Source organism: Lissotriton helveticus, chromosome 11, assembly GCF_964261635.1.
Source record: "Lissotriton helveticus chromosome 11, aLisHel1.1, whole genome shotgun sequence".
Lineage (NCBI taxonomy): Eukaryota > Metazoa > Chordata > Amphibia > Caudata > Salamandridae > Lissotriton > Lissotriton helveticus.
In genome coordinates, this window is record NC_136072.1 from 839,466,161 (window position 1) to 839,492,352 (window position 26,192).

The window sequence follows — 26,192 nt, forward strand, 5'->3', positions numbered from 1 at the left end:
AACCCCAGACGCCTTTTTGTTCCAAACAAACTCCCTAAACATAGTCAATTTCCTTGAAAAATGTATCATTAATTTTTAAGGGTACATTGACAAACCAAAATATTAATAAAGGAAGAATTGACATTTTTAATAGTGCAATACGCCCAATCAATGTCAAAGGCAAGAGGGACCAATTATCTGATACAGTTTTAATTTTTATTCGCCCAGCTGTATAGTTCAGGTTGAATAATTGATCTATGTGGCATGAGACATTGATACCCAAGTATCTAATTGGCTTGTCTTTCTGGGCCTGGGTTCTTAAAAACATGGGTAAACAGTCACCATTCGAATGAATTAATAACCTCTCCGTTTTCTTTTGGTTTATCTTATAGCCTCCTATTTGTTCAAATTTGCTAAATTCTAAAAGGACTTCTTCAACGATCTGTTTTTCCGGGTAAAGGTACATAATTATGTCGTCTGCAAATAATTTTAACTTTGGCATCCCTTTGCATGGAACTCTGATAAGGGAATTTCCACAAATTCTTACAGCAAGGGGTTCAATGAAAAAAGTAAACAAAAGAGGGGACATCGGGCACCCTTGTCTAGTACCGCGATTTATTTCCACTGTCCCTAATAAGTCTCCATTAACTATCACCCGGGCTTGAGCACCTTGGTAGATATTTTTTAACATGTTTAAAACTTGAACCGGAATACCAAATTTACCTAAACCAAAAAAAGTGCATCCCAATTAACAAGGTCAAATGCTTTTTCAGCATCGACCATGGAATGAGAGTAGGTATTTTATTGTTAGTCACATAATCGCTTGCGCTTGAATTAAAAATCGAGTATTTGTAGACATGTACCTACCTGCAACAAACCCTGTTTGGTCGCAATGAATAAGCTCCTGGGCAATAGGCGTAAAGCGGTGTGCCCAGATTTTCATTAGTATTTTAAAATCCGCATTAAGAAGACTAATATGCCTATATGAATTAATATCTTTACCATTTATACCCTTTTTAACAAAACTAACCAATATAGATTCCTTAAAACTTGGGGGAACACAACCTCCTTGGGTGATGTTGTTGAAAAGATTTACCAAGAACGGGGTCAGCTCTTTGGAAAAAGTTTTTTAAAACTCTATAGGAAGACCGTCTGCACCGCAGGCTTTTTGCTCCTGGAATAGACTTGATAACCCCTATAATCTCTTCTTCAGAGATGTCTAGCAGGAGCTGTTACGGTTTGACTTGCTCCAGCTTTATATCTAGTTGTATATAACTGGGAGTATGATCTAAAAAGACTTGAGCTATCTCCTCTTTGCCTGTTACAGACAATCTGGTTTTTGGATGTGTAATTTCTGTAATGGTGGATGCCTCCTGTTTGGTTTTCACGCTACCAGCGAGCAGTTTTCCAACCATCTGACTCTCCTTATATACACGCTGTAAATAAGTTCTAGAGCTTGCAATATCTTCCAAAGTAAAGAACTCTTTTAACTCAAATTTGGCCCTATCTAGCGTTGCTTTAGCGTCCCCCATAACTGTGAACGGTGCATATCTTTTTTTGTTGCTTCTATTACAGCCTGCTGGAGTTTAAAAATGTTCTCTTTTCTTGTTTTAACTGAAGAGGCGGATAGTGCAATAATTCGCCCATGAAGGGCAGCCTTAAACGCCCCCCAAACTGAGAAAAATTCTGCCGTATTCTCATTAATCTTAAAAAATTCAGTGATCCAATCATTTGTATCTGCCACCCATTGATGGTCCTGCAAAAGGAGCCAATCCATCTGCCACCTGGATTTTGGCCCCTTGTTTACCCCAATTTCTATACTAAGTTTAATAGGAGAATGATCGGAAAATGGATTAATATCTATGTCGGAGGTTGTACAACCCAAGGATTGTGATATTAAGAAAAAATCGATTCGAGAGGCCGTATGAAATTGATTTGAATAGCATGAGAATTCTAATTTTGATGGATTGGCAGTACGCAGAGATCGATCAAAATATGCTCCTGCTTTAAGGCCTCAATCACCTTTTTAATTTTGGGTTTAAGCTCTTTTTTATTTTTATTCAAGGTATCTTTCTTCACATCCTGGATAAAATTAAAATCCCCTCCCATAATTAATTTCCAGGGTACCCCCCTAAATAATTCACTAATTTTACACAGGGCAATAGTGTCATCTACTATGGGGCTGTAGTAGTTGATGAAATGCAATCTCGTACCATTCAATTTAACCTCCACCCATATTCATCTCCCCTGAGGGTCTCTCTTCACCTGGCCAAACTCCTATGGGAGACCCCTACAGAAATAAATCGCTACTCCTCGCTTTGCCAGCCCCACAGAAGCAAAAAAGGCACGAGAGTACATTCTTGGGAGAAATATTGTGGGGGAATTAGTTTTTAAATGTGTCTCCTGTAAAAATAGTACTTGGGGTGCAAAGGAAGCTAGCCATCTAATTAGGGCTCCATATTTTTGTTTGTTCAAAATTCCATTTACGTTTAGCCAAAGAATACTACATTTACTCATCGTTAATAGACCTATGCTTAGAAGCCATGCCAACTACAACAAAACTTTGCATTCTCCTGCCTCTTATTCCAATCAAAGCCCTGCTACTGCTCATTTTACAACTGCTTTCACCGCCCCCTCAAACCCTTCCCTCCTCCCTAATGTGGTCTCTTTGGGTCCCGCATACCACATTACCCTCTTTCCTCTAATGGGGTGCCCTGGTCCTGCACTCTAAGTGAGCGCCCCCCAAACCATAAAAAGACCAGTGGATGAAAGCTAAACCATTATACATTTTCGTGAATCTAGTCAGAGCAATTTCATCTTGCAGTAGAAATATCTCTCAACAATTCCTGAGCATCTTCGACCCGTGAGAGCATATGAAATTTGCCTTTAGCCAACACCCTTAACTTGGATTATTGAGCAATGGACGCCTGAGCCCCTTGTGCTTTAAATAAAAACAAGAGCTTGACGAATTCCTTGCATCTACAGGCTGCCGTTGCTGACATGTCCAAGAAAATCCGACATTTGGAGCCCTCATCAATGACAAATTGTTTCTGCTGGATTGCTTTAGTTAATACATCTTCTTTGATTCTATAATCTGCAAAGTTAATTAAAATTGTGCGAGGATGTTTGGAATTCTGAATCGGGTGTGCCGGGACTCTATGAGCCCTGGTTATTGTAAGATCCCCGTAAAATCAGGGAGCACTTTTTGTTTGATGAATGTTTCGACCCAGCGAAGGGTTTTGGTACCATCTTTCCCTTCAGGTATTCCCACAATGCGAAGATATGTGCGGCGTGAGTGATTTTCCAGATCCTCTACTTTAGACTCCAAGGCGATCTTTTCCGCTGTCACCTCATTGATCTTCTGTATTGTAGAGCTCATCTGATCTTCCAATTGAGATATTCTTGCCTCCGACTCCTCAAGTCTTACTGGAGTGCCAGAAATTGATTCCTCAATTTTTTCGAGTATAAGATGAAGAACAGCTATCTCCTGTGCCTGGGACTTCTTCATTTCCTGGATCTCCTCCAGTATCAGATTAAGCAGCTCTTTCACTTCCATCTGCTGCGAATTGGCCATAGGGGATGTCAAATCCGGTTTATCTTGGGATTTCCATTGCAAGTTTTTGTTCCCATTCTTTGACTTTACCCCAGCTGCTCACCCTTATACCAATGACAACAACAAGTGTCCCACAGGAGAAGACCAGGGAAAGTTCCAGACTCCGCCCTGCTGTTATCCCTTGATGATGCAATGGGTGATTCGATGGGTAAGTAGTGGATATTTAATAGCCTTCAAGTACAGTCCCAAAAAAATCTAACTAAAGCCTTTGTAAACTTTCGCAGCTTCTTCAGCATCCCCCAGCATTATATACAGAGCTCAAGTAGACAGGATGGCTCATTTAAAAGTCCCAGGCACCCAAGATAAGAAGAAAAGGGAAAACAAATGTGCTACAGTCTCTTTCCCTTCCTTTTCCTCCCTTCTTTCCCCCGCTACCTGGCTAAGCAGAGTGCTATTCAGCACATAATGGCCATCTGTTTAAAGTCAGCTCTGACCTCGCCTGTCAGCCACAAACAGAGTGCTTTCCTTGGCGATTTTCTCCTAATGCTGAAATATTCCTTGCAGCGAGCTCAAGAAGCTGCCTTGCTTCACAGCACCTGGCAGGCATACCCAGGTCGCTTGTCCCCGATGTTACTCGCATTCTCAGTGTCCTCTGCTCTCCGCCATTACAGCTTTGTTTTCCACCACGGTCCTTCCCTCTGGGGGGCGGGGTCTCACACACCTGAGCTACGGAGAGGCGGGAATCTCCATAGCCTTGCTCGAAATGCACTCGTCTCTAACTTCTTGCAAACTTGAAATTTCCATTCTTTATTTTTTGTTTGTTTACTTCTTAGAAGCCTACTTTGATGATGTGCAGTAAAACAAAATGTGTTTGAGGGACCCCATCCTAAACTGGACCTGTGCCCCCTTCCCTTGACCTCTTGTGATTGAACCTGGTAAAACCAAACATAATATTTTTTCAAAGTTTGGTGCAGAGATGCTAAAGCAATATTTCAGCATCTGTAATGCAGGTTTATTACAAACATAACTAGTCAGTCTATACCAGTGGCACCCCAACACAGATATGCACAATATACAGTTTTTATCTGTCATTACCACCAGGTGGCCTCCCCGGGGTTGTACGCGAACTTCACAGTCTTCTCTTTTGTTTTTTTACATTGTGATGTATTGATACATACATAGGATACATTATGGATAATGTCTGTACCATATTTGTATAACCTTACAATTGTTTGAGCTTCTAGATTTTTGTTTGAGGGAAATGTCCCACCAAATTAGTATTCCGGTACTTAGCTATGTTTAAATACAGTTTCAATAAGAACATTGTAACCTGTGATTCCTAGAACACAGACAGCAGCCCTTTCCACAGAGAAATGTGCTTATTTAAAACTTCATCACACCAATGTTAAAGTAAAAAAGCATACCAAAAGTGCTCATTGCAAAGCCACTCTTTCAGCAAAAACGAAAAGTAGTTACCAGCAATGTTGTTTCACAACGGCCAGAAGAATAGAGAGCAGAGACCTTTACCCTCCCAAGCTGGTGCATTCTAATACTTTCAATCTTCTTAGCGTTCCTGTCACAGAACTCCTGCTACAGATCCAGTCAGGAGACCTCTTTACTCGGTTTTCAGCAACATTTCCTTCAGATGCTGAGTATTTTCATTCCGGTCATAGACAGCTGGAGTAGTCTTCTGCATTTACCACATCTCTAGTCTCCATCTGTAGTGTGAGGCAACCACAAACGTTCTCTGGCAGAGATCATTGTCAGACTTTCCTAAACAGTAGAGCCAGGTCATTGTCTTGTACGCCCCATGTATAAGCTTAAGCTGAATTAGCTGGTACCCTGCCTGCATGGCCACCTTCCTTGGCATGTCCCACTCCAGTCATCGTCCTTCAATCTGCTGAGATCCTGTTCCTGTTTGTCTTTAAGGCTATCCAGCAGGAGGAGACTGTTGTGCAGGAGTGCAAAGTGGTGCTCCAGCAGGCTCCAGTCCACTCTAGATAGTCATTTGGTGCTTCCACAGAGGTAACTTTTCTCTGCCCTTTCTTTCTCAAAGACCACAGAAGGCCAACCAGGCTAACTGATTAAGATAATTTCTAGTTAATTGGTACAAGTGTGCAGCAGCATGGACGTCTATTCACCAAAATGTAAGGGGTGGTAGTTGTGAAATCACACACCCTTTGACCTTAATGGTAGCACAAGAAGTTACATCATATGACCTTTGATTGTGAATGTTCCCAGGAAGCCATGTCACATGGTGTTAACCCACGGTGATGACATCACAGTATTTGACATCCCTGAAGTTACATAATAAAGGTACAAATAATGTAACCACACAACACGGACCGATGACTACATTTCTGATTTTAAATACAACCTATATTAGGGGGATGGCCAAATTGTTTAAAGTGGTGGAGTGTATCACTTGCCATGAATTGTAAAGGGCAAGCAAGCCAGACCTTGTCTGAACAGCCACCCCCAGAAAAGTTTGTGAAAAATGGGGTCAAATAGTGCTTTTTAAAGCACAATTTTCACATAAATGTGCTAAAAACCTTTAGGCTCTGAAAGGACACTCATTAAAGATCCAAGTCCTATAACCCGTTCCCCGTGGTGCGAATTGTGCTGTAGTGGAGAGGGGGCGTGGGGTGGGCGTGGTGCTGAGGTGCTCATGACAGCTCCCGCCTGTCATAAATCACGGTGGGCGCGTGCTCATGATGGCTGGAAGCCGTCAGAACTCCGCCCACTGATTAATTCTCCGGCAAAGGCTGGGAATTAACAGCGCGTGGGAGGAGCGGCAACTTTCGGACGGCTCCCACCGCCATGAGCACACGCCTACCGTGACTCATAACGGCCGGGAGCCGTCATGAGTCAGGGGTGGAAGAAGCCACATTGGAGCTTCCTGCTTCTAGTCTTTTTGTTCATAGGCTTAACACTCTTTCCTAAGATAAAATGATGCAGAAATTGGGCAACAGATGCTTGTGGGGCAGATGTTTGAGAGGGGAAGACTTGATGGGGGGATGGTAGGTAGTTCGTTATTACTTGGTCCTTTAGAGTGTCATAGTATACAGGGCTGTGTCAAATTATATTGTCATAACGTAAGGCATCCACGGAATATGTAAATGGCCAGTGACCTATAGCATCCTAATCAGGATTGTCATCAGCTTTAATGACTGGATTTATAGGGAACCATCCTATTGTTTTCTAAGCAACACTCCTTGATCTTATTGCTCCAAGAAACTCACTTGTTAGGCACTAATTGAATGTTCCTGGGGCAGCACGGGTTCACATGTGTGTTGCACTTCAGATTTACTGAGGGTTACCGAGGGGAGGGTTGCCATTCTCATACTCTGGTTATTATCTCCCCTTGTAATCTCTAAATTGTTGACAAATGGGTTGGGTGAGGTATGTTGTGTTGACAGGCACACTGGAAGGGAAGCATTGGACCTTTCTTGGCGTGTGTGTTACATTTAATTGTTTTCTGAAACACCCGGGTCATTATAGGCCAGCTAGGCTGATGCCCTCAAGTAAAGACGATCATAGGGGCAGACCTCCCTGCAATTATGGATAAGAACCTGGGCAGAGGAGGTTCCCAGGCACCTACTGTCATAGATCTGATATCCTACTCATATGGGAATATGTGAAACAATGATGGGTTGTACTGGGGAGCATGCTTACATTTCCCTCTTGGATTATTTTTTCCACCACTCTTTTGATTTGGCTTGGTTAACAGAAATCAGGATTCTGTAGAGACGTCTAGCAGATCACCCCCCAGTGGAGCTATGAACATGCCTGAGCTGGGGAAGGTCGGAGGTATATTGCAAGTGAATGTCTTGTGTCTCTCCAATGATAACTTCTCAAAGTTTCTATGGGGAAGAGTAAAACTCCTACCTCAAACTAAACATCCACTCATTGCAATCAGTATGAATATTGTAGGAGGAACTCAAAGCGGTCTTTCATGGTGAATTTTGTGGATATACCGTTGCCACCAGGTGAAAGAAGATGAGGAAGAAATTAAAGCTCTAAAGGCAAAGTTTCTCAATCTCAAACAACACAAGCTTCCTACCCATGAAACAGAAGTACTTTGTCAGTTTGATTTCACTTGGATGAAAGACAATTAACCTTAGATATTATAAGACTCCCATAAACGGCCTCACGCCAGTAGGTGATAAAGATGGTAAATGCTTTTACTGGATGGCTCTTCGGCAGCTATTGAGAATTAAGACTTGTGGCAGCTATTTATAATGGGAAGGATAAGTGAGTTACAGAGACCCATATAATTGCTGACTATTATAGAAGCCTGTTTACCACTTGCCCCCTCCCCAGACGGACTAGAGGTTAAAACACCTTTGTTACTTGATCTTCCATTACAGTAGTGTGTGTGTGTGGGGCGGGGGTCCGCCTAACATTAGAGAAAGTATCAGAAGCAATTAATGGTAAGTAGTCAAGCAGAACACCAGGCCTAAATTGCTGCCCACTCAAATCTGACAAATACACCTCTCTTGTGCCTCCCCATCTCTTAAATATGTTCAGTGAAGCTGCACAAAAAATTGCCCTGCTAGTAAATCTAATCAGGGCTACAAGTCTCTCTTAAAAACAGGCCAGCCACTAGGCCAATGCTCATCTTATCTCTTTATCTCTCCTATTAATACTGAGGCTACATGGCTTGCCATAATTCCTGTGAATAGACTCATGAAGGTAATAACTTCATTGGTACATGCAGATCAGAACGTCTTTATGTAAATTAAAGGTATGCATCCTTGTCTGAGAAAGGTGCAGCTTGCTCTGGCTAGGTCAAGGGAATTTCTAATCAACTTTGACTCTCTCAGCTATGACTTACTTCAACAGGTTATATGCAAGAACACTTTGTAATTTACACCATGCTCTAAGTCCTTGTAATCTGTTCTGTTCCAGCTTTTCGTTAGGTACAAAACAGGGTTCCCACATGTCACCCCTGTTGTGCGCTTTGGCAATTGAACCACTATATACCTGAATTAGAATAGATGGCCTGCTGCAGGGCTTCCAGTGGAGAAGTGAACAGAGAACCAGGTCTCCCTGTACACATATGGCATGCTGCCTTTTCTCATATACCCGTGTTGGATGGATCAGAGAGTCCCGAAAATCTTGGACAAATACATTGCACAGCATTAGTATTGAGGGTCTAGTGAGAACATTTGTTGTTATTCCCATTCAGGTGGGTCCCATGGTCACAGATTGGCAGTATGAATTACAGATCTAGACAAGGTGTTAAATATCTAGAGCACTATAAATTGCATTAGACAAACATATGGGCTGAGAAGCAGCTTCCGATTCATTCCTGTAAGGTGTGCACTCTGAATATTAATACCGATCCTTGTGATGGAATTTGCCCAAATATCGGATTGACCTGCTCGAGGGCCACTCGTTTCCCCAACAGCCATAATGGATCGATGACAGTAATAGAAATTACGTTGCGGTTTTAATAATAAAAGAAAACTGAATCACACCACCATTTTTCAATAAGACAATCTATATTAATATTCCAGCGCTACATGAACTCAACTCACTTCTTTTACTAAAGGTTTTGAGCCAGACCTTTACCTCTTTAGCTTGTCGTTTTTAAGAACTAAGCCTGATTATATACCCATTGAGTTAGACATTCCCTAAGATTGTAGGACTGTTTCCACAATTAGACTGGTGTTTCCTTCAAATCTTCTGTCCTGATGATGACCCTTTTCTGATTCATTTGGCATTGTGGGTCGAGACATCAACAATTATTCAAATGTAGACTGTCTTTAATTTGATGGTGGATCGCAACACCCTTAACACAAATGTCTTAAATAGCATTGTACTATCCCTGTCAGTCACATGTATCTAGTATTGTATATAACAATAGTGCACTATTTATTTACCACTTTACTTCACTGAGGCATCACCAAATAGGAGCACCTCAGTTTAGTATTTGATATTACTTTGTTTGGAATAATAATTTGTTGAAATGAGAATAAATATATTAAATGCATAAGAAAACCTTATTTTTATGACAGGTTTCTTAAGAAATTATTGCCTTGGAAGTCAAGTTCTACACTTCCCTGTAGGTACCATTTGTGTTATTAATCTGAGAGCTTAATATGCCACCCCCTCCTGAATAGTAAGCAAGACAATCTTGATGATTGAGTTGAGTAAACCTCCTCAAAATGGTTGTGCTCACGAAAATGCTACATACACACATGAATTCTCCTTAAGAGGTAGCACACACATTTTGTGGTGTCCAATCACCATATGATGGTTGTGTGGACTGGACATGGGCAACTTCCAGCTTTATATTTGCAAATCCTACCTCTCAATGATTAACACTTGGCTCCTCACAAAACGGATAATTAGGCCTTACATCTGGAACGTGACCTGTTGAAGGGCTCCTATATTGACCTCCAAATCCACCGATTATTCCACTCTGTTACCAAGATGACTTTGACACACTGGAAAAATGCCCACAGGAGGATAGACTGTGCAAGCTAACTCATGAAACTCCCTTTGGGTGTGGTAGATTGCAGTCCCAGGAGGCTGCATTAGAGAGCTTTAGAACATGGGACCTTAACAAGACCTCCAAGCTACATTACATATGGAAGAGCAATCACATTATATCATTGGAAATATTGCAAGAAAACTCTGAGCTTCAGAACTCACAGTTCTACAAATATATATAGAACTACGATATAAGTTAGGACATTATGAGTCAGAATTGGCATCCCTGCGGAAATTTAATGGACGAAAGAAGAAATGGCCTCCTGTACACTGATGATCTCTGCTCACCTCCAGTTAATCCAATTCAAATTCTTTCACAGAGTCTATTATATGTCAGATAAACTATAGATGCTAAGCAAACATTATCTGCTAGTGCCCAGTAATTCAGGCTGTTGGGACACTATCCATAAAACCTTATTCAAGAATTAGACATAAAAATAGGATTATTCTGAATCATGGAATGCCTGCCAGGGAGGCTTGTGAGGTCAACACTTCCTAAAAGGACTAAGCTGCCTTCTGGCGAAAAGATATATCGCAAGGCACTGATGTTCTGTTAAATCCCCATCCGCCACCCCCTTCTAAAGAGCTGCCTAAGAGGGATGGAGTACTGTTTCCACTTGGAGAAAGCAATATATAAGGCTGTCCCAGGAAATATAGAGAATATAAAGGTGGAAGGTGCACTCCAATATAATCTCTAGATTATCAATTATTGGGCTTTTAAATAATTGGTGCTATGGTACTTCATCCGCTGTCAATTCGGATGACTGGATAGTAGAGACGGTAATAATAGTAGGAGAACCTACTAGTACCATGCATGGTTCACTGGATTTAATTTAATCCCAAAACCCTATTCTTAAACAAAATTAAACAATGCTAGACAAATGTTCATACTGTCATTATATTCAGTTTGTTCAAAAAAATTAATCAGTACAAGTCATATGGTAACATTCATAATGCAGAAACAATATTTCTGTGATTAGTAATGCATAACATTAATTTCTGTTAATGATGCAGCAACATGATACATAATCTTTGAAAATTTCGAGAATGTAGTAGTACATCTCTTCATCTGTATTTAGTGTGCGGCCCGATGCATTTTGGGACAAAAAAGTCCCTTCCTCAGGGGCAAACCTATAACAAATATCCTGAAGTTACTCACCATGTCAAACTATTATTAGTCGAATCTTTGAACTCAACAGCAGATAGCAGAATATAAATGGTTGATAAAACACAAACCTTGTACACCCTAGGGTCAGAATAAATATAGAGCAGAGAACACCGAAATAAGTGCTAGAGTGAAAAGTAAATGGAATCATGCGAATTAGCAAACTGCTTAAATAAATCCAATAAGTGAAGTGTGTCATCCTGTACTCGTGCTGAGAAAAGATCCCACTCGTTATCTCGGATTAGGTGCAAAGGGGAAGATACAGGAAACCCTCACCATGGCACGTAACCCAATCGGCATATAATGTGTTGCGCTTTCAAAATAGAAGCGGTATGACTGTAAACAAGAACAAGTTCCATGAAACCCAAAAGAACCCAGAAAGTGTGCTGGTATGCCAAGAAGATGAGCGTTCATGAAGGCTTACCTGAATACCAACTGTATCTAGCGTGCGTTGCGAGTAAAGGAAGGTACGGAGGATACAAACAATCAGGAGCCTGAAAATAAACCGAATCTCAGTATAAAAACATGGAGTTACATTTTGTAACGAGTGGCACAAAATAGTAAAAAAGGGTCCACAGATCTTACCGTGAGAATGTACCAAGTTCAAGTATGATCTTCGAGGGGTTAAGACTCGTAAATCAATCTGCAGTTGGCGAGTACCGGTATGCGGAAGGACACCGCTTTGAAACCCGGGAATAGGGCGGAAGGTGACAATGTCACATGGTACTGGTAAAAACAAACTATGGACACTACGTAGTTCCATATGATATTTGGAAACTACTGGTACAAATGCAATGGAATTGCAACACACGAACATCAAAATAAATAATGGAAAGATCAGAAAAACTGAGTGTAATCTGAAAATTGGGAAAAAATGCTGAAAAAAATGCTGATAATGAAATCGAATAACGGAAGACCGGAAGGGGGCGGAGGGTGACAATGTCACATGGAGCAAGTAAAAACAAATAATGCACTCTAGGTAGTTCCTGGTGTGATGTAGGAACTACTAATACCAATAAGACGAAAATAATGCCCTCTGTCCTAAAGGGGTATTGAAAAGCTACAAGAACAGTGTGCAATCTGACAAATGTGAAAAAGCAGCTAATGCGAAACTATAGTTACAAAATAAGAAGGAAGGAATACCCTGCGTGACTCTATACCTACGTAAAAGTAGACGGTGGGCAGGTTAAAATACCAACTGTAGATCATGGAAGTGGTTGGCTACATGCGGGAATATACATCGAATAGGTGGGATAAAGAGAAAACCAGGAAGCGGAAAATGAGAAAAATGAAAAAGCGCCTGGATAATAGGATAAAGATGGTGTAAGAGTATAAGGAAAGTAGAAATTATGAAGAAAACCAATAATAAGAAAATACAAGGTGCAGAAAGAGAATGCTCAAGGCCATCACCATAGGTTCATAAAGTGGAAATGTTCTACAGATAACGAATAACTACAATCATGGGGTGTTGTTACAATAGAGTTAGTTAATAATACAGAACATTTATAAATCCCCATAGACAAATTGAATATGAATTTTATTTCATTAATCATGAGTCTAATGAAGGTGTATGATCATCAAAAATGTATTTTATAAGAAACAACTCGTATCTAGTCGATCATTTAACTCGAAGGGCATTATGGTGTTAAGATTTTTAATCCAATACATTTCTCTTTGGAGAAGTTTTTGGGTGATCTCTACCCCAGGGTATGTCATTAAGGATTCCACAATTTGAAACATGAGTTGGGAGAAAGTGTGTCTGGATTCATCCCAATGTGTAGCTAGGGATGATCTGGAACTATGAGTTCTAATTTTGCTTTTATGCTCCGTTATCCCGATTTTTTTATTTTCTTTCAGTTTTGCCCACATATGCTTTGCCACAAGGGCATTTGGTGCAATAAATTACATTTTTAGAATTGCAGTCACTGGTATGTTTAAGATTAATCCTTTGACCAGTGGATGGATGAGTAAGGGTATTACCAATGATCACGTTATTACAATGAATGCAGTTATTACATTTGATGGTCCCTTTGTAATCAACAGTCGCTCTTGGTGGTGAGGGAGATGACAGTAATGATTGTAAATTGTGAGCCCTTGTATATGCATAGAGGGGTTTCTTTGAGGAGATGCCATTAAAATCAGTTTCATTTTCTAGCATTTCCCATCTTGAATTAATAATTTTCTTCACTGATTTTGAGGATGTAGAATACTTAGATCCAAAAAACATTCTGTCCTCCTGTTTACTTTTTGAATGTAGTAGATCACGCTGGTCTTTCTTTTGAGCTCGTTGCAGGCAGTCTTGAAGGATGTTATCAGGATAACCTCACGCTCTAAAGCGTTGTATGTATTTATGTTCCTTTTCTGTTGTGGTATTAGGATTAGTACAATTGTTTATGTTTATTTAAGAATAGGGTTTTGGGATTAAATAAAACCCAGCGAACAGTGCATGGTACTAGTAGGTTCTCCTACTATTATTACCACCCCAGGAAATATAGAGCCACATGGGACCGCTTTCACAAAATCAAGCCCTGGACACACAGTGAGCTTGATGAGTAGCACAGGGCTCTAGCCAAATACCATTGTATGTAATGGCAGTTGTTAATTTGTTGTTGATTTGATTAACAACCTCTAAAAATGGTATATAACTATTGTACAGTCTGGCCCTTCCACCAGAAAGTAAAAGATGTTAATCCTAGTTGAATAAGGTTAGGTGTGATATTTAAAAGTGTGCAGCCCTTTTAACAGAACTTGAAAATAGATTAGTCAAAGGTTAAACCTTTGCATAATAAAAATAGTTTAAATCCAAGCATCGACAATTGGATATGTTCTAATTTGCACCTATTAATGGTGTACAGAGGGTTGAGAAGACCTGGACAAAAGCCAGTATTGGACTGAACAAAGGCGTGCATTTACCGCTCTTGAAGTTCATAAATTCATGCACAATTCAAAAGCATTTAGATCTTGCACATTCTTAAATCATTGAAAAATGTCATTAACCGACTTGTACGTTTTAACTCTCACCATATCAAGATAACCCTACAGCGTTGATGTGTGGATACAGCTTTCATTGAACGCCCACATTTTATTTTCTGGGACAAAGTGATTTTTAAACAGCTGTTCTTTGCAATATTACTCTTACATTGGATAACGGGTTGCAAGGGATGTATAGGTTTGGTTTACAGTACAAAAGCTGAGATTTAAATGAACAAGTATGATTTGAGTTTTTTAAGTTTTAAAGGCTCATGGCTAGAGGCAATTGACAAGTGAGAATGACGTTGGAGTGAGGAACTAATTTTCCAAGCTTCCATCTGGTAATGATCCATAATTTGTGGTATTGATGTTGTGTATGGAACTTGAGGTAAATTAACTAAATTTGTACCATTTCCTTGAATTATTGAAAGGTTGCAGGTATTACAGTATGTTTGTAAATTCTGGGTATAAACCTCTGGAGTGTGTGTGGTTGAAACAGCTAAAGACATAAAATGTGTGAGTATGTGTGCATGCTCAGTAGTTAAGAATAGCTCCCTAAAAAGCATTTTGCTGCTACTGTGGTACAAACTGAAATTAAAAAAACAAACAGTTACCAGTTTCCCTTGTGCTACTTTTAATTTGTGAGCCTGGCTTGAAAAATCAAATTTTGAAAATGCGAACCAACAATAAGTGAAGTAACCAATTTCATATGGCAGCGTACTTTAATTAGTAATCTTTTGCACCAAAGCTGCCTCGCCTGTCTCTTGATGGTGCTTTAGTTAAGTTGTGTGGAACATTTTGGTTTGCAGGTTCACATGGTTAATAAGCTCAACCCACTGACCTTCTAGGAGACCTAGTCAATCTAGAGCTTATTAAGTGTACGACAACTGAGTATCTCCAGCTAAAGCAGCAGAGAAGCACAAACTAAACTAGGAGAGGAAGAAGTGGAAGGATAGGGCTGAAGGGTGGGGTTGGAGACGAGTAAGGAAGCTTTCTTCATAACAGCTATTGGCATTTGTATGCATAAAGAATGCTACAGTTAGTAAGCAAATCTGTATTCCGTGTAATTCCAAGATCTACTTTGTTCACAACTACAACAGAATTACATGCTATGAAGATGCCACCTATAATTTCTAAAATTACCTTGTGGTATGGACAAATGAGTTTTGCTCTCGGCTTTACACCATTCTGAAAACTTTTAGAAAGGTCCATCTTCAAGATTTAAGAAATCACATTTTTCTTCACAGTCATCATATTCATTCTTGACTTTGACCAGTTAAAGCACACAATTTATTTAATCACATTTTATCCCAAAGATGTGGAATTTCCTACATACTATACTGATTTACAATGGTTATCCTTGTATAACGCAACTTATAACTGTTTTCTTATTTTTATTTTCTTCCAGTTTTCTTGTTACCCAAAATGCACTTTACATGACGATTATGGACGGCTGTGGGAAAATCGTCAGTTCTGCGATTTAGAGTTTATTCTAGGCGAAGTAAGTGAACTTTGACTAACGTTTAGTCCAAAAGTTTCTGACTGATTTGTCATTGTGTTCTGATTACAAAGTATCAGGTATATGCAAATGGAACCTTGTGTTATTTAAAGTCTGTACATTTTGTTGCTTCTACACTTAGTTCTCACATCAGAGTGAAGACCAGGTTGTGAAACAACTTATTTTAAGTCACAAGGATCATCATTACAAGTAAATTCTATTTGCACATTTACGTGGAATGACATTACTAGGAAGACACTGTTCAGTAAGTCACTTTCTCAGTTTAAGCGTTGCCCAATAAAATGTTTGATAATGATGCTCAAAGACTAGGCACCTCATTCTAGAATTTGCTTATCTTTATTGTAAAATTTAAAATGGCTTTGTGCTCTTTGATGCATACAATAGCTCAGAGTACTTGCTGAGAAAGAGTTACACACTGCACACCTTTGTCTTCAACCAACACTATCGTGGTACCCACTGCAGAACGCAGCAGTGTAAACCTCTTTAAATATGGCCATTTCTACTCCCTGTCTCTCCATTGCAGAAGGAAGAGCGGGTTAAAGGACACATAGCCCTTGTCACAGCACGATGTAGCTGGCTCCGGAGAAAAATAATGCAGGCGAGGGAGAGACTAAAACAAGTAAGTGTATCATGTGTTTGCCTTTATAAAGTGCTATGAAATATAAAAGAAAGCTTCAAAGTTGAGCGTTTATCTACTTTGCTCCATCTTTAATCTTCACTGGATTCATCAAATGTTTTCTTAATTAACTACGTTTTTGTACCAATCTCATCCCTTTTTTTTAACAACCTTCTCTCTCCCTGACCCTCTTCTCTTTATTTTCACAAATTATTATTTTCCATGATGCTTCTGGCACCCATTTCTCATTTGATCTGGTTCTTGTTAAGCACTCTGACATCCATTGTGGGGCAGGAATGCCCATACAGCTGGAATGTAGAACACTATCCTGTTAGATTCTTGTAGGTTGTGAGCACATAAACTGAGTTATGCTCTTTTTTTTTGTTGCAAAGACCTACCTTAGTTCTCCGAAATGTGCCCTAATTGCATGCATTGAACGGTAATGCTGGAATGTTTTTTGTGTTTCAAGAAGTGGGCAAGGAAATGAACCATTGGATCTTTTTCTAAAATGATCAATTTAGAAATTAAAACAGGAGTTGGAAGACGAGAACCTCAATCCGTCTCAGAAGCAGGAGTCAGCAGGAAGTAATGTTAAGATTTCCGGGGTGCAACCCATGCTCGAAGTGGTAATACGTGATGCAGAAGCGCAACCATTTGAAGTCCTTATGCAGTTCCTGTACACGGACAAAATCAAATACCCACGCAAAGGTGAGCGCTCCAACTTTATTAAAACAGTCTGCTGGTCCAGCTTCATCTAGAGAGGATGCGTTTGTGCATTTGTAGACCTTTAGGGGAAATCATGCTTCTCTCCTGGGAAAACTAGAGGTGCAAGTGTACAGCGTGAGGGTCTTTCCTGCAACTAAATTTCTTCTTTAACAGAGTCTCTTATTACAGAGCATTCTCTCAATAAGTTAATGTGTTCAGTGATGAATTTTATAGGGTAAAAGGCCTTTTTGCTTGTTAGTCCCAGAATAGAGGAACATATTGTCACCCTTCTAGGGAGAACAGATAGTGGTCCATTCAAAATCAGTTACTATGTTTAAACACCATACAAATGTGTTCCTTTAAGCTCATTATTATTTTTTAACTACATTGGACAGGTTCTAATGCCTACATGTTACTCTCATGTGTTTTGTTTCTCCAAAAATATTAACATGGGCTATGACATATATTGTTTCTATCACTGTTTTTGGCTGTCAGGGTTTTACGGATTCACATCACAAGATTCTCTTGAAAAACAATTTTCTTTTCTTTGTATCGCAATTAGGTAAAGGCCATGATTCTATTAATTTCAAATGAAAGTTTAATTATCTGTCCCTAAGGCAATAAACGTTTGTGTGAATAGATTTTATTACTTTTTTCAAAACTGTATTTCACAGTTATATTTGGGGTACTTGTTTTCTAGACCTTCATACCAAAGTCACTCCTTGTTTACCAGTCCAATAGGTACACTTATAATATCTTGGCTTCCAAAGGGCCTCTCATTCAGCAGATGCTATATTGGCTATTCACTTGCAGAAATGTCCAAAAACATGACCTTTTTTCAGTGATCGTTTCCGTTTTATCCAGTTAACACAAGATGACAAATTTTCGTTCTGCTTAGCTACACATTCCAGTAACTTTCACTAAAGCCCACCCTGCAGATCGTTGCCACTTTTCATTGCATGTAGTAAGCACATAATTTATCAACATATAACACTGACCGACAAGCTTTTAAGAAACCTAGCTCTGACCCTCTGGTACTCAGCAACTATCGTCCCATCTCCTTGCTGCCCTACTTTGGCAAAATCCTAGAGGCTCATGTAGCAAACTGCCTCAGCTCCTTCATTGAACACTCTCACTTTCTTGACTCTCATCAGGCAGGTTTCAGGGGGGCGTGGCTTTGGTGCCGATGTGGATGTTCGCGTGAGCTGAGAGCTCCGCGCAGACCCCATCATTTATCCTTGTTGGGGAGCCAGTAATGCTCCTCAAGCTGCCCAGGAGCGAGAACGATAGAGCGAAGAGCTGCTACAGATAATTCTAGGCGAGGCAATGTCATCGCCGAGGGCCGGGGGCTGAACAGACGGTTGAGCTCGGCTCGAGCAGAGCAAAGATGGTGCTGAGAGTAACAGCCGAGAGTCTGAGCTGACGTGGTGAGCGGGACTGGGACGGCGGAATTGGAGAGCAGAAGACCCCCTTGAGACCAGCAGGAGTCCAGCAGTGCCATTCCAGGGGCGGACCGCCACGAACAGCAGACAAGGTGAACACGGGCGCCGGGGACTGAGGGAGCCGACCTGCCCCCGGGAGCACCTGGGCTGTGGCAGGCACTGAGGAGACGGCGGGGCAGGGAGGGGATCGGCGGCGAATATTGCGGACGAGGACCCGCTAAAACTTCGCTGGGGCCTTTCCCACCTGGTGCCCATGATTGAGGAACTAGCTGGGGGATTGACTTGTGCCACTGTCGGCCATTTTAAAGGACGAGCTGAGCGGTGAGATTGAGGGCTGAGGGGCCATCGGCGCTCTTTATTGCTGGCGCCTCGGTCGAGAGCGCTTCCTAAACGATCCCCAAAGGCACTTATACTGAGAGTGGCACTGGCGAGGTTGGAGGGGCTCCTGGGGTGGCGGATCTGGCAGCGGTGGAGCTCGCCGGATGCGCTGGCACAGCATGATGGAGGAAGGGGCAGCAGAATAGCCCGTGGAGGTGCAGTAGAGCAGGAAGTGGATCTTCTGGCCCTCAGGACTGAGCCGGCCTCCTAGGCTGGAGACACGGCGGGGGATCCTGATTGCTGCCTTGATTGCACGGAGGCCATAGCAGTCTGCCATTGGTGCCTGCACAGAGAACGTCTGAAGTGGGCACAGGGGCGGGACACTGGGATCACTGTCTGCGAGAAGGCAAGGACAGTATGTACGCAGTGGGGAGATGGTGAAGCCCATAACCCTGGACAGCACAGGGTGCACTGATGGGGCCCGAGTTTGGAGCGCCGATGTTGCGACTGAGCCCTTCCCCTTTCCAGTATCTGGTGCTGATGACGAAGAAGAGTGAAATCAAGGGCATCTGTGCCTGAAGGGTTGGAAGAGCAACTAGGCTCTTAAGAGAACTGTCGCACAGAAAACTACAGAGTCCTGAGTGAGTTACCTACGGAGATTTAGGGCTGAGCAGCGGGTGGCCCGTCACGAGGACTGGGGTGTGTGAGCTCCCAAGCAGTGGGAACCACGCAGTGTCTGTGACTGGAACGGGAGAAGCGAGGGGGCGCTTCAGAGGTTTGGCAATGGTCAGATCTCTGGGGAGTAGAAGCATATGGGGAAACCACGGGGCAAGCAGGGGGAGCGCCCCCGGAGCCGGAGGAAGAAGCGACCAATCCACGGAAGCAAGATGTGATACAGTAGCAACCAGAGGGGATGCTGCAACAGGAGGTGGAGGTTATACTCAAAGCCATAACGGACACCAGAGTCTCCCTTCAGCAGGATATAGCGCAGGTGACACTAGGACTGGGCCTCCTCCGGACGGATCATGCAAAACTCGCAGATTGTGTGAATCAAACGGAAACCATGTTGGAGGTCCTGGACCACACTCAGAGGGCGCTCGAGGCTCAGATGCAGAATGTTAATCGTCGCTTACAAGCCTTGGAACGACATGCTGAAGGAAGGAACAGGAGAAATAATGTGCGGGTAGTAGGTCACCCTGAAAGTGTGGAGGGGACCAGTATGGTGGACTATCTAGAGATCTGGCTAAGGACTGCAGTTGCCCCTGAAGGTTTGACCCCTTCTACACTTTGGAGAGAGCGCATAGGGTGCTGGCCCGACCACTGGTGCCCAGGAGGCCACCCAGACCAGTGGTTGCTCCCCTACTCCACTACAAAGACAGAGACCTGCTTCTGAATAAGGTTCGCACCTTGGGCCCCTTTAAGGTAGAAAATGACAATGTGACATTATTCCCTGATTACACGTTCGAGGTGCAGCGCCATCGAGCCTCATTCTTGGAAGTCAAGAAGGCACTCCGCACTGAAGGAATACAGTATTCATTGATGTTTCCAGCATGCTTGAAGGTGGCCATGGGCGGTACAACTTTCTTCCACGATAGCCCTGAGGAGGCATGGGACTGGCTGGAATCCTATAGAGCGGGAAGGGGCGAGGCGGGTCGCAGCCTGGGGCCAATTGGTAAGGCGCTGCACCCTCCCCGATTGCGGCGCTCTAGAAGGCGCCATTCAGGCACTCAGAAACCTACGGCGTCCCAGACGGAAAAGGAGAGATCGGCGGTGTTACATGCAGTGACAGCGATATCCCTAGAGCGAGGGACGGAATCGATAGGAGCGACAGACTCTGAGAAGGGATCGGCGGGGACGGCTTCGGAAGAATCAGACGCGGCCAGTGTTGAGTTGCCACATGTTACTCCTGGGACTGCCGACAAGATCACTGACGCGTGACACTGTAAGATTTTATCAAGGAACTTGAGGGTGGTCTTGGTTAGTGTTAGCCCCCCTCCTCACTGTGGGTGTAGCTGAGATGTTGATCAACGATGATAGAGGAGGTTGGGAGGGCACCTGAGAAAGTGGCTCCCTTAAACAAGGGTGCCACAGCAGTAGCTGAGGCTTTATCAAGAGTGGGGTATGACGCAAGACACGAACAATTGCGGATCGGATCATCTCGGCACTAAGACACCCACCTAATATTGTGGTTTGAGTGGTTCTCTGGTAGCTACCAGGGAAGGAATTGCGTTGATAGTTTGGATGGGTGCTAGATTGTTAGAGCCTGTTCTGGGGTGGGGTTGTTGGGGTATTTTGTGGGTTTTGGTTGGAGAAGTAGAGGCCACCGGTGTGCCCACAGAGAACGAACTAAGAACTTTAAGAGTTGAAGATCAGTACGGGGACCTTACTTGACTTAAAATGTATAATGTGGAATGTACGTTGGATACATACAATGCTGAGGCACCACAGGGTGCATGCTTATTTGGTGCATATGGGAATACACGTAGCTTTCCTTCAGGAAACCCATAATATTCAGGCCGAGATCAGAGCGCTGCAGAGTAGATGGAGAGGACAGCTTTATTATACAATGTATTCAGCTTTTGCTAGGGGTACGCTAATATGGATTAGGGCTGGGGTCCCCTTCCAGATGACACAACAGTTGGCTGTCCCAGAAGGGAGATTTGTGGTAGAGGGGGGTGCCCGAATGGTGTAGATGTAACCCTGTGCAGCATATATGCCCCTAATGTGGATAAGGTGGCGTTTTTCACCCACTTGTCGCGTAAACTGGCACCCTATTTGACTGGCCCGGTGATGCTAGGTTGGGATTTCAATTCAATAACCGATACTAATATGGATAGGCCTCATCCGCCACTACCTGAAGCCCCCATACACAGAATATCCAAAAGTAGGAGGGACTGGCAAGATAGGTGGCGGCTCATAGACACGTGGCGAACACAACACTCAGAGTAGCGTGACTATTCCTTTTTCTCTGTATAAAAGAGGGTGGTGATGGATGGAGCATCAGAACCAATCAAACACTCCCACCCAGTCAAAAGATCTGGGTTGGATCCATCACCGTTCTTTAGCCCACTCTGCCACCCCAGTTCAGACATGGCTATATGCAAATCAGTCTGACCCTGTGCCTCATGGGAACAGTTCAGCCCGAACTGCCAAGCCATGCCTTCCCTGGACCGAAAACAAGCTTCCGAGGACCGGTTTCTGGCATTCCAGCCGTCTTCAGCCCGGCTTGCTTGAATCCAGTGGCAAAGTGAGCAAGGGATGGATCAAACCCAGATCTTTTGACTGGGTGTAAGTGTTTGATTGGTTCAGATGCTCCGTCCATCACCATCCCCTTTTGTACCGCTTTTGGCCGCCATAAGTGTGGCAGGGTATGCTCAGACGTGAGTCCCTTGCTTACTTTGCCACTGGATTCAAGCAAGCCGGGCTGAAGACGGCTGGAATGCCAGAAACCGGTCCTCGGAAGCTTGTTTCCGGTCCAGGGAAGGCATGGCTTGGCAGTTCGGGCTGGACTGTTCCCATGAGGCACAGGGTCAGACTGATTTGCATATAGCCATGTCTGAACTGGGGTGGCAGAGTGGGCTAAAGAACGGTGATGGATCAAACCCAGATCTTTTGACTGGGTGTGAGTGTTTGATTGGTTCAGATGCTCCGTCCATCACCACCCCCTTTTGTACCGCTATTCCTTTTTCTCAGTGTTACATGAACTGCATGTTCGTTTGGACGCCATTTTATGCACACAGGACATGCATGCAAAAGTAGTGCACAGTGAATATCTGGCGAGAACAATCTCAGATCATAATCCGTTACTGTTGACGATACGATGGATCCAAGAGAGCCCCGTGATACTGACATGGGGATTGCAACCTGATCGTACAGAAATTGAAGCGGGAATTGCGCAATACTTCATTGAAAATGAAGGCACGGCGTCGAATCTAGCACTATAGTGGGACTCTTTTAAGGTGGTAGTACGGGAACTGTGTATTACTAAAATGGCGGGAGTATGGAAGACGCTAATACGAGACATAGAATTAGCAGAGCACAGATTGAGAACGGCGGAGAGGGCTCGCCCTGGGAACCCGGGGGCGCAGGAGAAAGTATCGGAGGCTAGAGAGGGGGTGGCGGCCCACGTAGAGAGGCTGTGTTGTTTTGACCACAGAGCTTACCTATCGCGGGCGCATGCGCAACGAGATAAAGCGAGCACACTGCTGGCTTGCCTGGCCAACCCAGCTCCTAGGGGTACGCCTATTTTAGCGTTGACTTCTTTGGTAGGCTCAGCGGTGTATACCCAGCGGGGGATCAACGGGATGTTTCTAGAATATTATGACTAATTATATAGGCGCAAGCTGCGAGTTACTGCAGACTCCATGGAGGATTTTTTGTCGAACATATTGTTACCGCGGCTAGAAGAGGAGCGAGCGGACTTATTAGGACAGGAGATGGGGGAAGTACGATGCGCAATTAAACACATAGTGTTAACAGAATGCCGGGCACGGATGGATTACCTATAAGAGTTTTACTCTAGCTATATAGATTTGGTGGCCCCTAGGCTGCTGGTGGTGTGTAGGGAAGCGCAGACGGTGGGGCGGCTGCCGGCCTCCACGCGAAAGGCAATTATTATCCAGATCGGCTTACCGCACGTTATCTGTGTTAACATCAGACTATAAAATACTGAGGAAGATTCTCGCGACTCTGCTCCTCTCATGTATGTTGCAGTTGGTCCACCGTGATCAAGCGGGATTTATCCCAACCCAAAATACGGCCACTAATATACGACGTCTACTCCGCATACTGGACGACGATCACAGAGAGAATACAGCCGCTGCGGTACTCTCGTTAGACATAGAAAAGGCGTTTGACAGTCTGGAGTGGCCTTACCTATTTCAGTTTATGCGCGCATTTGGCCATGGTGAAGCTTTTGTGGGATGGACGGGGATACGTTATAGCTCAGTGACAGCACGAGTGTGGATGGGGATGGTGGTTTCTTCCCCCTGCTGAGTAGGGCGATTAACGCGGCAGGGATGGCCCGCTATTGCCGCTGCTGTTTGCGTTGGCTATTGACCTGTTGGCCGCACATGCCAGACTAGGACGGCATTATCAGGGACTCGACCTACGCGGGGGATATGCAGCACATATCATTATATGCAGACGATTTACTAATTTTCAGGGCCAATACGGAGGAGGCCCTGGAAGGGGTGACAAACTTACACCGGATGTTTGGCGGGTTCTCTGGACTGGGGATGAACTGGGGAAGACTTGCCTTTTCCCAGTGATTCCATCAGAGGCAGGCCCTACTCAGGTGGCAGGCATTCAGTGGGAATCAGCTGTTTGCCCTATCTTGGGACTAATATATACCATACACCTGATAGTTTGCTGGAGGGCAATGTGGTTAGGGCCATGCGAGGACTTCAGGGTAACCTGACATTCTGGAGTACTTTACCACTCTCGGTAGCTGGTCGGGTGGCACTCCTGAAGATGGTGGCGCTCCCCCGACTGCTGTATTATTTTCGAACTGTACCAATTTGGATACCGGGAGCGATCTTTCGAAAGATTTGTTCCATGGTTGGGGGATTTTTATGGGGGAACAGTAGACGGCGGGTAGCGTTGACCACGATGATGCGTCCGAGAGCTGACGGGGGTCTAGCAGTGCCAGATTTTTAACTATATTATCTGGCAGCTCAATTGCAATGGCCCACTCAGGCGGTGGCCCGAGAGTTCAGAGGCCCAGATGGCCCGCTGCCATGTGATGTCCTTTATAATACTTCAGCAGCAGTTGCGGCTTGGATCACTCACTATTGAAGAACGGATGATGAGGCAGTGTTGGAACCGGTGCCAGCGCAGAGTGGGAATTACTCGTCCTTATGCCCCGGAGATACCGTTGGGTATGTGTACCGCTCTTCCGCATGGGAGGGACTGGAAAGCGCTGGCTGAGTGGGAGGTATTGGGCGTGCAGGTACTGGGAGATTTAAACGAAGACGGGGCATTATTATCATAGACTCTGCAAGATAGATATGATCTCCCATGAGGGGATTATTTACTGCATTCCACCCTGGTATCGGCTATACAACGACACTGGAGGGAAGGGTTTCAGAGCCACAGACATCTATGACATGCCAATATGTAGTAACGGCGGCATGGTTAAGGCCGTTACATGCCTCTACAGGCGAATGGTAAACGAAGGTCTTAAGCCCATGAGTGAGTTACAGAGGAAGTGGGAGGTGGACCTCGGGAAGGAGATTCCCGAAAAGACATGGGCAAACTTTATTTGGAGTGCCTGGAAGAGTACTAGGAATGCCAGATTTCAATTAATACACTTCTTTATCCTACACAGGGCTTATCTAACCCCGGCCAAGATTAATTGGTATTTTAAAACAGATACTGCCCAATGCCCGTGTTGCAATCTAGGGGGAGCAGAGTTCCATCATATGATGTGGGGCTGTGGGCAGATAGGAACATATTGGGAGGCGGTATTCGACCTGTTCTGCTGAGTCACAGAGCGCCACATAGACCCTGACATGAGAACCGGTTTATTACACTGGTTTCCACATAACCCCAAAACGAAAATAACGAGTAAATGTTTGGATCTAGGCTTGCTGTTAGCTAAGAGAGAGATCACTGCTCAGTGGAAATCAAGGCGAGGGCCCAGTATTGAGAGGTGGAAAACAGAATTGCTCAAATGGGTGAGGAGCGAGAGTACAGTTCGACTGCATCAAGCTTATCGGGCTAATAATGAAAAGGCGATGGAAGCAGCGAGGGCATGGGAAACAATAGTGGTAGCGCTACAGACGCCCGAGACAGATTCCGAGGCAAGCTCGATCATGGAGGACCAAGCGGGATAATCATAATCTGGAAATGGCAGCAAGGGAACCCGGGGTATAGCCCTATGGCGTGCTTGTACTATGAGATTATTGACGAATAGAAAGTATTGTCCCCTTGTTATTGTGATATTTAGGGTAAAGGAATGTACAGTTTTATTGATATGAGTGGAAGGCAGTAGGGGCACACCGGTGGTAGAGGAGGGGGGTGGGAGTTAGGTTTGAGATGGCTTATTAATATTTGTATTAATCAGTTGACATAGCATGGGCGTTCTGTGCTTGACAGTAGGGCCAGGACTCTTGTACGAGTGCTGCATCGTTAGGGCATAAGTAGCGGGAAGGAATATTCAAGAAATCATTATTAAGTAGAGTTGCCAGATTGCATTGGTAAAGGTTTGAGGCGGCCGCATAGCACGAAGGCAGAGATGTAATGTACTGAATCACGTATGCTGTTTTATTTGCCAATTAATGTTTTGGAAATCAATAAAAAAATCAGGCAGGTTTCAGACCTGCAAACTCAACGGAGTCCGCTATTCTCACAGTCATGGACGAGCTTAGAAGGGGGGCTGACAAGGGTATCACCCAGGCCTTGGTTCTCCTTGATTTGTCAGC

General features: G+C 43.6%; 1 protein-coding gene across 2 annotated transcripts in view; it reads left to right on the forward strand.

Annotated features, from left to right (window-relative positions):
• Positions 1 to 26,192, forward strand: part of LZTR1 (leucine zipper like post translational regulator 1) — a 212,254-nt gene that overhangs the window by 91,225 nt on the left and 94,837 nt on the right. For both annotated transcript variants that reach the window (XM_078667052.1, XM_078667051.1), the window contains 3 exons: positions 15,577 to 15,669; positions 16,211 to 16,306; positions 16,825 to 17,011. In XM_078667052.1, the coding sequence (XP_078523178.1) occupies positions 15,577 to 15,669; positions 16,211 to 16,306; positions 16,825 to 17,011 (376 nt within the window). The remainder of the gene's footprint in view (positions 1 to 15,576; positions 15,670 to 16,210; positions 16,307 to 16,824; positions 17,012 to 26,192) is intronic.